Below are 12798 nucleotides of genomic sequence, written 5' to 3' on the forward strand. Positions count from 1 at the left end.
ATCTGAGAAACCAGCAGCCTCATTAAAGAACTGAAACCGCAGCACTGTCTTTGCCTGGCGTGGCCTGAGGTTCTGGAGAAGGACTGTGAGGCTTTTTTTCTGTGGTGGTGTTTGCATACAGATTATTACAAGTAGACTCAACTAATATGAAGTGCTCTGAAGTAATCAATTCAACTAGATCTCAACAAGAAGGATTCAGTGTTTGTCATGCTGCTTCAAAAATGGAGCTGTGCTGATTTGGAGACCTGAAACCAGCAGTGGTCTCTCTGAAAAGAATTGATTTGCTGTTGAAGAGGACTTCTGCTCGCTCTGTTTGCTGCTTTTGCCATGTGGATGAAAAGGAGAAAACTGCGAGTGAAGTTACAGGTTCAAGACTGTGTTTCCTCAGCTGTCTATTTTTCGTTTCCCTAAGTATAGTATAGCTCTTGAAGTGAAAGGGATGTTGGTATTCAGTGAGGTGAACATTAAAAGTAGGGTGTTTATATTTAAATGGTTAATTATCACTGTTTGCCATATTCTTGTGCTTTGTCATTTATTAAAGGTTTTTAGACATTAGACTTTCTAAATGGAACATTTTACAGTAGTTAATAGCTTCTTCAAGGAGATGCTAATATCTACATTAATCTTATAAATAATCTTCTATATTTACATGATACAAAATAATACAGTACCAGGCATTATGAGAGAGACTTACAAATATGCCTGTTTAGACCAGTAAAAATTCTGTACTCTTGGATTAAACTGGGTTGGGGTGTTTTTTTTGTTAGTTTCTGGTGCTTTTACAAGCCGTTTTCTTATTGTCATTGTGCTTTCAAGACTACAGTATCCATTTAGAAAATAATTCATTTTCATGTGATAAAATGCCTTTTTTACTTTGAAATGCTTACAATCCCTATACAGATATCACTTTTTTGAGTCTGGAGATATTTTTAACAAGATTACTTAGCGGAATAAAACATCTCTGTGTTTCTTGGACAGTGTTATACTCAAAATTTCTACTGGAAATACAATAGGCTATCAGTGTTTTTAACTTCAACTGGTAATGAAAGGAGAAAGAAAGGAAGCATTGGGAAAACTATGTGTAGTCTGATGCACGTTGCATATTTCTGGAAAAGCACATATGTGTATTGAAAAAATACTATTAATTCACACACATTCCTCTATGAACTTTGAAAATCAGAGATCCAGAGGGAAGCCATCATGCCATTCTGAGCCCCTTTTAAGAATTGCTTGCAGAGCCCAGCAGAAGCAGATGTAGAAGTTTGTTTTTCTGGCAGTTTTTCATGCCAACTGAAGTCAGCAGAGCCTGAATGTGTTTTGGGAGCAGCATCTGGTTTTCTGTTTTGTTTTCTTGTCTCAAGTAAGTACATTTTGGTTTGTGAATGGCACTTGTAGAAGCTTCCTTACTTTCTTAGCCAATTAGTGCCTTTTAGTCAGTAATTAATAATAAAATGTGTCTCGGTGACCACAAGTACGTAGAAGTTACTTGCCCTGAAAGAATATTGGGAAGGACTCTTTGTCTGCATAAGTCATGCTAATAAAAAAAGTACACACTAGTAAGTTCTAATTTTTCCTTGTGTTGTAATAGAAAATTATTATCTTGAGTGGACTTCACCTCTCTTAATTACTGCTCTACTCTAAAAATTTTTCATTAATGTTGACTAGTAATAGGAATTTCAGTTTTCATTTCCAATAAGCATTATAATTTCACTTCGTAACTTACTCAGTGGGAAATGTTCAAGCGGGGACAATAACTTTATGTAAACATTTTAGCTGACATGTCTATATCATGTGTCCAAGATGGAGCAGCTTTAAAAGTTAGTGAACCAAATCTGGCTCATTTTAATGATTGGTGTTTGTCTTATTTGAAGAATTATATGCAGCAATATGAAATACTAATTCAGGTAGAAAAATAATTCAGTTACTTTAAAATAAACAGTATTTTAATTCCCTAAATGAAGCTTAAAGAAACAGTTCTTCATTGTGCATTGGTTGGAGAATTGATACTTATGTAGGAGTTTGATGTAGAAATAAGTAAAAAGCCATTTGAAGTGCCTGAGATAATGTGGTGTCAAAAAGAAGTTTCTGAGAGTAAAGTACAAATACTGCAGGCTATACATGCTGGGTATCCGAAGGGTGGGCCCAGAAAAGCAGAGCAGCTAAATCAGTTTTCCTATGGGGTCAGCTGTGATCAGATCCATAATCTGATGTGTGATCTCTTTTGGGCACTGGGGGGTTGTTTTGGTTTGGGTTTGTTGTGGCAAACCTCATTCCATTTTATAAGCATTTGAAACAGTATTATTTATCAATATATCCAAAATATTTAATTATTTTTTCTTTTTCGGCAGTATTGACTGTTTTGTGGGTAGCAAGTGATGTAGTTTTTGTTTGGTTGACTAATAGTGTAGTCATGTAATTTGTGAAAAAATTACGTTGTTTACTGAATTATTAGAGTAGTACAGCTTTTACATTGATCCTATAAATTAACTGAATTACATGTAAACACTTTGAAACAGATGTTGGGCCATTCTGAACTTTGCAGCATAATTTTTTTAAGACTGGTGTTTTCTTTCTGTGGAAATTCTGAAGTTGTTCTTAAACCCTGCAGTTCTAAGGTTATGAGTTTTGGTTTTCTGAATAGAAAATGTCAGCTTCTGGAATTTTTCTTGATACATTGCACTCTCTTGAGATTGCAAACAAAAAGTGTGGTTGAAGTAATTTGGTGGAAAAAATGTAAATATTTGTTGATAGAATTATGGATATATTGAAACAATATGTTCATGTTTTAAAACATATTAAATTTGGTCACACACATGGTATGAATTTTAAAGAATTTTCATAATTTGTGTCTCTATCCTAACTTTGTAGGTTCTGTTAGTTTTGAAATGCAAAAGGAGTGAGCCTTGCTAATACTTTGCATTTCATTCAAATTAATAGTCACTTATCTGAAGGGGATCAGCTTTACTTTTCTTCACTTGTACAGACTGTTTTTCACAGATCCTTACCCTGAATGAGCCCAATATATCAGAATTTTCACCATCTTTCAATGTTCTCTTAGTGACCCTTTATCTAAGGGTTCTCATATGGTCTTGTCCTGTGCTAGGTCAATAATGTGAACCAGCAGTTTAAGCTGCCAAGGCAGTTATGCTGAAGATATTAGGAAAGGAAAGCAGCTTCAGAGTCTCCTACTGCCTAAATTCCTGCTTGCATGTGTGTTATCATGTGTGCCTTACCAGGACTGTGTGCCAGTGCTACCAAACATCTGAATTAAATGTAGGATAAGGGCTCTTATTTTCTCTTCTTGTTTGTTTTGTCTCTTAGTGTTCTCATTTCCATCCACTTTTCCACTTTTTCTGCCCCTCTGCATGGTCTGTGTCCCTCCTTTCTGCTCTGATGGTCCTCACTCTTTCACAGGTGCCCATCATTCTTCCTCTGAGGACTTGGGAGGAGCCTTTAACCTTCCTCTGATGAGTGGGTGTTTAGGCTGTCTGGTCAGAATGCCCTGATACGCAACACATTCATGGAACATTTTCTGTTCTGCAGGTTGGGAATCCACGTGTTGAGCTCACTCTTTCTGAACTGCAAGATATGGCTGCCCGACAACAGCAACAGATTGAAAATCAACAGCAAATGTTGGTTGCTAAGGTAATAATTATATACAGACCCATTTTTTTCCCAATATATGCAAGCATAAGTTTTGTGGATAGAGAAAAACACACCAAGTCATTTCAGTTGAGCTCAAGAAATAGCTTGAGAAAGCCATCATTTTACCAGAATAATCTTAGCCTAGGCAGTGCACAGTCTTTTGGCATAAATACTGCTAGAACAGCCTATGTAATGTGTCATTATAAAAATATTGCTAGGGTTTGTTTATCTCTCTTGTGTGGCCCCCTTCATGTTCTGTAGCAGAACAGGCTTGACTCTGTGCTCATCTGTAGTGGCTCATTCAGTAGAATAATAGTGGGGTGAGGTGAGAATATGCCAAATTCATAAAAATTTATGTATTGCATTTCCAAGTCTCAGAGACAGAAGAATCTAAGTATGCAAGAGTGGGGAGGGGGTTTCATGGTTTTGACATTGTTGTTGATGTTGTTTGAAGTATTATACAGCATGCCTTTGATGCTTGGAGTACCTAAGAGTCAAGCTGCTGATTCTGTTGTTCTTTCTTGGTGGAAATAATACAAAAAATTTATTTTTCCTTGTGTGGCCAGCAGAACTATTATTTAGAAATGGAACATTTTCTTACAGCAGGTCATCTTGCTTAAAATGGTCTGTTAGACATACTTTGTCATCTTTAGGAAGCTGGGTAACAGATCTGGAAATTTATTTTGCCAACAGCAAGAAAACTGTTAATAGTGGCAGAAAACAAATGCCAGAGGAAGCGTCACAGATGTATTTGAATGAGTGTTCAGACTAGGGCTGTATTCGCATATCTATGTAAATATGTTATTTTTGTCTAAAAAAAATCTTGAATCTCTGCTCAAAAACAGATTAGTTAATTGATGTTAAAGACTTTTTTCTAGGGCTGGTACATATTTCAATGAAATACAACATTTTCTGATTTGTGGAAGTAGAAAACCTCATCAAAATAATGGTGTTTTCTAAGTTAATGTGTTGGGTTTTTTTATAAATAAATGAGTAACGGATTTCTCTTGTTTAAAACCTCCTTTTGTCAGGAACAACGTTTGCGTTACCTGAAGCAGCAAGAACGTCGCCAGCAGCAGTCTGTTTCTGAGAGTGAAAAGCTCCAAAAACTTAAAGAACGTGTTGAAACCCAAGAGACAAAGCTGAAAAAAATCCGTGCCATGAGAGGACAAGTGGACTACAGCAAGATGATGAATGGCAATTTGTGTATGTGAAATTCTTAATTTATTTACTGTTCACTGCATGACTAACAAATAATATATTTTAAGTCACTGTAGCATTGAAGCAGGTTTTCAGGTACAACATTTTTTGTTTTATGGAGGTTCTGTGTTTCCATGGCATTTGTATGCAATGGAACTGCTGGTTAGTTTTATGTAGTCAAACACAGAATAAATCTGTTCTCCAACCGTTAGGAAATCTTACGACTGTTAGCAAATTTACAGTAAAAATATTTTATATGTATTTTAGATGTAAAGCTAGCCTGGTGGGTTTATTAGTACTTGTAGAATTAAAAAATTAATAACTTCAGCTTTATTTAATTGGTTTTTGTTATTTTTGTCTTGTTAATTTTAGCAACTGAAATTGAGCATATAAGTGCCATGTTCCAGGAAAAGCAGCAGGAACTGCAGGCTGCAGTGTTAAAAGTGGATCAACTCACTCAGCAACTGGAGGATTTAAGGAAAGGGAAACTGAATGGATTTCAGTCTTACAATGGACAAATGACAGGGCCTGCAGCAGTAGAATTAAAAAAGTTGTATCAAGAGCTACAGGTAAGTAACAAAAACATTCTATTTGAATTACAACTGTAGATTTTAAAAGTTTTATTACTGCTCTTATGAGTGGCAATTTGGTTCTGTTACACCTTATAAAAGCAGTGTGTTGGAATGCTGTTAATGTGTGAGGTTGTAGTTGGCATACAGCCTTTTTTCAGAAAGAACTTCATTAGCTTTAAAAACTATTTTTTTTCCTATACACGTAATGATACAACGTGTGCAGGTGTTTTGAAGGGAGTTTCTCAGGCTCTAATACTGAAATACTGAAAATCCACATAATTTATTATTTGTTTCAATTTCTCTCAAAAAATTTTTGTGAAACTAATTTTGTTACTTTTCTGTTTTGCACTGATTTGGATATAGCAAGCTCACTTACATGTCATCTTAATTTGGAGATATGACTGTAATTTTAAAAGTATATTATAAAAATATAGCTATATTGTCTGGTGTGAATAAACAAAATATATAGGAATTAAATAACACATTTTAATAGAGTAATTAAAATTGCAAGCTGCACTATATTTCCTGCACTAGATAGTGCAACATAGTTGTGGTATATTCACACAGTATTCCCTGCATCAATATTGTATATCTCCTGCAAGAAGATTGTTGTATCTGTAGTTAAGTATCCGGTTTACATTGAAATTTTGTCAAATTGTGTGCTAATGTATCTGGACTTTGAGGGCTTTTTTTATTTACTCATGTGCTTTATTGTGATCAAGGTAACAGCTCTAATAGATTTAATATTTTAAAATTAATTTAAATTCCAAAATTAGTCTCATTTATTTAGATTAGCAAATACAGCATAGAAATTAATCAATCCTGTTTTCATGCATTAGGAGTAAGTGTCCTTTTTTTTCCTTTTTACCCCTTCTGCATTTATTCAAGGCATATCTACCTCTTGAGTATTTCTAAGTGCAAAGATGCTCAATAGATGAAGATTTCTCTCGCGCTTTGCAGTGATCCCGTATATGTTTATCAAAACTTAAATTTGCCTCAGGTGTTTTTTGCTTGTAACATTACCATGAAAATTGGAACAGAGAGACAATGTCTGGGTTATTGAAGGTGTGAATAAATGCCAACAGCAAAGCAAGAGAAATAATTATAGAGAGTGTCATGGTTGATTTAAACCATAAAAGTAATCCACCTCATAACGTACTGGAAAACTGCTGTGAAGGTTTCAGTTTAATCCCCATGCAGAGAGGAAAATCTTTGCAGAGCCCCTGCACTAGCAGTTCAGTTAACACCTCTTCCAGACATCACAAAGTCTCATGTGGAACTGGAAACAGAATCAATAGCATAATTTCTGTTACAAGTTTTGTATCACTTAGTTTTCATGATAGACAAACTGTCTTGGGTAAGCATAACTTTAAACAACCATTTTCTGTGATTTAGTTCTTCACAGTAGAATTTTCTGAAATGTCTTTCTGACTAGTTCCTCCATCCATTTTCAGTAAATGGGATGCCATCTGTATGTATTTAATAGGCATCCACTAGTTTTTTTTAGGATATTTTTTCACTGTTTTCTTCTAAGAGTTGTTCATGATTGCAAATGCTAACTTGACAGGATGTGTGGAAGCATAGAGACAACAGAACAAGTTGTTGATCTAAATTCCTTTGGGTTTTTTTTACACTGCATTAAAGACCAACTTGCCAAGAGACAGAACAAGAACTGTCCTAGCAAGTGTTTTGTTTGTTTGTTTGTTTTTGAAGATCCGTAACAGGCTTAACCAGGAGCAGAACTCCAAGCTCCAGCAGCAGAAAGAACTCCTGAACAAACGCAATATGGAGGTGGCCATGATGGACAAGAGAATCAACGAGCTGCGTGAACGACTGTACAAGAAAAAAGTTGAGGCACGTCAAAAAGAAAACATTCCTGTAAGATAAACTGTTAAAAGGGCCACACTTCAGTTTATCAAGGGCCTATAAAAACTACATAGAATCTCCTTTTTTCCCACTCAAGTAACACAGTTACCTATTATAAAAGTAGCAGGTCTCTTAAAACTATTTTAATGTTTCCCATAGATGTCCAAAAACTGTAAGACAGAATATGTTTCCTTTTATTTTTCTTTATGGCACAGACAATGCTATATTAAAAATCAGAAAAGTTTATATTTCTAGGAAGGAAGGTATGACTATGTGCTATGTGTTTAAAAGTATGAATGCATTTAAAAAATGGGTTTTATAAAATACTTACCTTCCAGGATGAAAAATGGATAAAAATATAAACACTTTGATAAAGTTAAGCTTGATAGTTTTCTGGAGCTTCAGAAAGATTTTAAGAGAGTAGTACATATGCAAATCCAGAATTCATACCTGGAGATACTGCTCTAAAAAACCCAACACATATATATTAGATCATTTAAGAAGTCCTTTTAGACCATTTGCTTGAGAAAGGCACAGTGAAAGAGACCTTACAGAGATATAGGTATCTACAAGAGATGTATGTGCTGTGACTAAAAAATTTAATTTTTGAGGTGTTGATTCTAAGGAACAAAATCTGTGCTTTCTACCACGTTATTTCCCTCTTTATGTAGAAGTGTAGAGTATGATAACTTAATTATTAAGGTGTCCTAGCTACAGTGCATGGCTGTAGATAATTAAGTTTAGACCTCCCTGTTCACGCAGGAAGGTCTGGATTAAATGGACATTCACGTTTCAATTTGTGTGATCATTTTCAGTTGAATCGTATTAATGGAACTTCATCGCCCCAGTCATCCCTGAGTGCTTCAGGAAGGGTGGCAGCAGTAGGACCTTACATCCAAGTTCCAAGTGCTGGCACTTACGCTGTCCCAGTAGATCCAGTTAAGCCACAGTCTCTCACCATTGCTCCCAACTCAACACATGGAAGATCAAAATCTGGTAAGTACTTGTGTGATGTTTATCAGTACATGTGGTTTGAAAAGGGGCAATAAAGGAAAGGAGTAATCTTAAGAGACCCAGTGTTGGCATAATTGGTGCAGGGGAGGAGGCAAGTTTCAGATGTGCTAATACTGTTCTGTGAATTGGACATCAGTCAATTGATCTGTGGCATTTTTGCTTCTTTCAATGAATTTTTCTTAGGAAATTGAATGTTTTCTTTGAAATTTTACTGGCTGGTACATCCCCAGAAGGAGCACGTTTTCTTCACAGATTCTATCTTGTCTTTAATAGCTTTTTCAATTAGTTTGTGTGTTTGAATATAATAATGAAATCAACTTTGTGGAAAACTGTATTATAAATAACTATTTACAGTGTGTTGCTTTCTGTCAAGTAAAACAAAGCTAATGAGTAAATAATAAGAATAATACTTCTCAGAAAGAGACTAAATAGGAAAATAGAATAAAACTATGAGAAGTTTTTGCTTCATCAGGGATGTGGGAATTTGTAGTCCTTGAAGCATTTCTGAAATGGAATAACCATAACATTGATGTTATATACTTGTTTCTGCCCTATTTAGTGAAGAAGCTGCCCCTCCAGAACTCCCCAGAACTTTTATGTCTGAAATTGGCTCCCATGTCTCCCACCATTAATAATTCCATCTAAAATTTTCAAATAGAATTATTATTTAATTTGTGTTGGAGGCTGAAGGAAGCAGGTCATATTTGTGCCTTAACTTCTCAATTCCAGCAAATCTCACCTGTATGCTCATACCTGAGAAAGATCTGAATTCTTAAGAAATTATAAGCTAGGAAAATATACATAATACGAATAAAAATGCACGATCCCATTGGTCTAACCATAGGACTTATTTTACCTGGTCTCCTAGGAGAGATCAAAAAGGGGATAAGGAATGACGGGGAGACAAAACCTGTTTCAATATTCACATACATTCAAGTACTTAAAACTGAATATTCCAGGAAAATCCGCATCATGGTTTCCAGATGGAGAGGAAGAGATGGGAAAAGACAATCTGAACCTCTCTGTAGGGAAGAATGTCAGAAATGCCCTTCCCCCCAACCCCCCAAAAAAGCCCCAATGTCAGAAAGTAAAACTGGCCAAACAGAACTTAAAATAAGACTCCAGTATTTCCCATTGATATTAGTGATTTAGCAATACCTTTATCAGCTAAAAGTACTCAAAATCTGTACAAACCTCATCACTGTGGTTTTATGGAAGACTCCAGAAGATGGAATGATTTAATTGTGGGGGTGAAGGTACAGATTTGCAACAGTTTTGTTTTCAGATTCGTGGATCCTTCTTCCACATAGGGAAAAGGAAAGTTCCTAACTTTTAAGTTTACCAACTAAAAACCACAATTTTGTAGTATCAACCTTCCAAAATAAATACACCCACTTCTAGACCTACCTCGGGACTTTTAATATTGTAAAAGTAATTATTCTGCCTTAGGACTGACTTTGTATTTATTATTTTGAAGATATTGAATGAAGTTCTGTAAAATAGATTAATGTAAGAAGAAGCATATATGGTCCCAGGAAGAAAAGAAATTGAAAATTTATTTCAACTGTCATGCTTTTATTTCTCATTATCTGAGTGTTCCTGTTCTAATGTTCTCCATTGTCATTGTTATAATTTTTCCACCACTTTTTTTCTTTCTTTTTCTGTGTAACTGGATCTGCCTTGGTGCGTCCGGTAGAGACAGACTGTGGGTGTGTGAAAAAATCTCCAGACACCTGGAAGGTTTCTGATTTAGACATAATAGTGGATCCTATTCTGTCACCTCCCACTTCTCTTCAGTCTGCTGTTCACAATGTCATCCGCCTGGCACCTACTCTCTTTGACACCCAGCACTGTGAGTCCGTGGAAGATCTCTGGCTAGCTAAGAACTCAGTTTTTAATATGGTCATCTGAGCTCTTGCACACAGATGCATATTAAACAGCATCTTTAGAACTTGTGTTGTGGTCTGGCGTGTAGATGATGCTGTTGAAATGTAAATTGATTGAGAAGTTGCTTTTCATCTTTGAACAGATTTGCAGCAAATTCATCCCAGGAGTATTGGAATAGTGTACTAGGGATGAATTTTCTTCTCTGAAAAACCTCAAAATTTTCTCAATGTTAAAAATTTCTGGCAATCACTAAAGCATTTTAGTATATTTTGGATTGGATAGATGTATAAAATACAGGCTTAGTTTGAGTTACTTTGTGGGAAACCTCAAGTTTCCATGTTGCACTGACCCCAGAGCTGGGATAAAAGCTCACTTTGCCCAAGTCAATTCCCAGAGTTTTGCTGCTTTCCATTGGACTTGGAGCATGCTTCAGTTGCTGTAATAAGTAACCTGGATCCAGACCTACAAAAATTTAAGGGAAAGTCAGAGAAAATGCACAAAACCTTTTGTGTCTGTGTGTCACTGTCTTATTTATGTAAATGCACTATGGCTGGTGAGAGCTGAAATACACTGGATGTTACATTTACAGGCACAGGCAAGAGGGTGCATTTGGAGGGGTAGATGGAGCCAGTTGGCTGTGGGGTGGCTGAGAGCAGCAGCTGGGGTGGCCTTGTCAGGAGGGTGTTGGCATCAGATCCCGCTAGACCGGGTTGCTCAAAGCCTCATCCAGCCTGGCCTTGGACACCACCTCCAGGGATGGGACATCCACACCTTCTGTGGACAACTTGTGCCACTGACTCCCCACCCTCACAGTGTAGGTCAGAGAGAGGAGAGAGAGTCTGAATTTACTTCCAGTGTGAATTTACCTCAGAATCTGGGGATAAACATGCTGCTTGCAATAAGTTTTTGTGTATCTGTCTTTCTAATAGAAGAGTGTTGAATTTGCAGGTAAGATGTTTAACTGTGTCATGTTTGTTGCTTCTGTAAGTGCTTTCCTCATAACTAAACTTACAGATCCAGATGCTTTCATGTTTAGCATGAATCAATTAAAACACCTTTCACTGCTCTTCAAAACAAAGGTTTTACTGAACTGTAACCTCACTGGAGGTACAGAATGTCTTGTGTATTTTGTACAGTAAGCATTAATTCAGTGCATAGTTGGAAAATTTGCCATTATTTATGGCATAAGTGTTTAGACACCTTTTTGGTCTCGCTCTTGATAACCAGATGATTAGAAAGAATAACAAACAAAACTCACAACATTTTCAGCTCTTGGATAATGCCAGTATTAAAAGTGGGCCTCAGTACTTGCTGGCAGTTTGCAAGTATCAAAAGTGGTTTCTGGACAATATACTGTATTCTCAGTGTAAAAATATCCAAGTGTTAATCCTGTTTTGAGAGATACTCAACAAAGAGGGTAAGGCTCATGGATAAAAAGTAGAGTGGTGATGGAAAATTCACTCAGTAGAATGTTCCTATGCAGCTTATTTTGACACTATCTGCTACACTAGACAGAGAATTCTAGAAATAGTCCTGTTGATTCTGTTTTCTAGAGACTTAAAACTGAAATAGGAAACTTGGCCTCTAAATACCTGATTTTCATTTGATATTGTATTACTGTGGGGTCCAGAAATCTCACTGAATCTCCACAAATGCACAATCCCCCTCCATTTCAGCTCCCATCCCGTAGTACAGTCAGTTACATGTTGCACATCACCTTTACACATTTAAAGGATGGAGGAATGATCTCCCTCCTGTCTCCTTAGAGGAAGAGAGGCCTGAAGTTTAATCTTTTAAAGGCAAATCAAATCTTTAGGATCTAACATAGGATTTATTTAGTTACTATAAATCATGTCTAATTATTAGGCTACTTAAACTCTTGTTTACTTAGAGAACTGAAACTAAGTAGTCTCACACAGTTAATAAAGTAACATCAATGCATCTGGGACTTCTTTAAGGATTTGCTGCTTCAGTTTATGTGCAGCTATGCATGATTTTTTGCATATGATAAAGATAAAAGCCCATGACTTGTGTCTTGATGCTGTGAGTTAAAGTTGTCAGCTGACTTTATAAATTCATTTAATATTAAATCTCTGGGGCAATTCTGATCGGGTGAGTATGTTGAGGAAAAACAAAAGGTGAGTTAACCACCACTTCCAGCAAAGGAATGTGTGCTTTTGTTCCGCCCTGCTGTTGAAGGGAGTTTTTACATCCTGTTACGGGTGAATGAATCTGGTAACCATAGTTTAAATTTGGAGTAAGTCCACTCAGGGCTTACATAGACTTAACATTTACTGTAGTTTGACTTTGTCTCTGGATAATACCCAAAGAATTGTGTTGATGAAGTGTTTCTGTACGGATTGTTACTCTGAATTTGTTTGCCTTTTAATAGCAGAATATGCAACACTCAAGCCAAAATTTTAATCACATTTTTTCTATAGAAGTTTTCAGTGCAATTTGAATGTTAAAGGGTCGTGAACAGCACATTCTATGCAGTGATTTGGCTTTCAGTATTGATTTCTGAATCAAATATTAATAATTATTTATCTCACTTCTAGAATAAAACTAATCCCACTATAATCTAAGCTATTTTATTTCACATGTTGTTTTGCTT

The 12798-nt window shown here is 36.1% G+C and overlaps 1 protein-coding gene across 5 annotated transcripts in view; it reads left to right on the top strand.

Moving 5' to 3' along the window:
- PPP1R13B (protein phosphatase 1 regulatory subunit 13B) overlaps nucleotides 1-12798 on the top strand; it is a 69214-nt gene that overhangs the window by 47262 nt on the left and 9154 nt on the right. For 2 of the 5 annotated variants that reach the window (XM_068192294.1, XM_068192300.1), the window contains exons 5-10: nucleotides 3544-3645; nucleotides 4677-4851; nucleotides 5218-5414; nucleotides 7131-7295; nucleotides 8099-8279; nucleotides 9994-10149. In XM_068192294.1, coding sequence (XP_068048395.1) covers nucleotides 3544-3645; nucleotides 4677-4851; nucleotides 5218-5414; nucleotides 7131-7295; nucleotides 8099-8279; nucleotides 9994-10149 — 976 coding nt within the window. The remainder of the gene's footprint in view (nucleotides 1-3543; nucleotides 3646-4676; nucleotides 4852-5217; nucleotides 5415-7130; nucleotides 7296-8098; nucleotides 8280-9993; nucleotides 10150-12798) is intronic. The other 3 variants (XM_068192297.1, XM_068192298.1, XM_068192299.1) reach the window with 3 other exon arrangements.

Source organism: Anomalospiza imberbis, chromosome 6 (assembly GCF_031753505.1).
Source record: "Anomalospiza imberbis isolate Cuckoo-Finch-1a 21T00152 chromosome 6, ASM3175350v1, whole genome shotgun sequence".
NCBI classification, from domain to species: Eukaryota; Metazoa; Chordata; class Aves; order Passeriformes; family Viduidae; genus Anomalospiza; species Anomalospiza imberbis.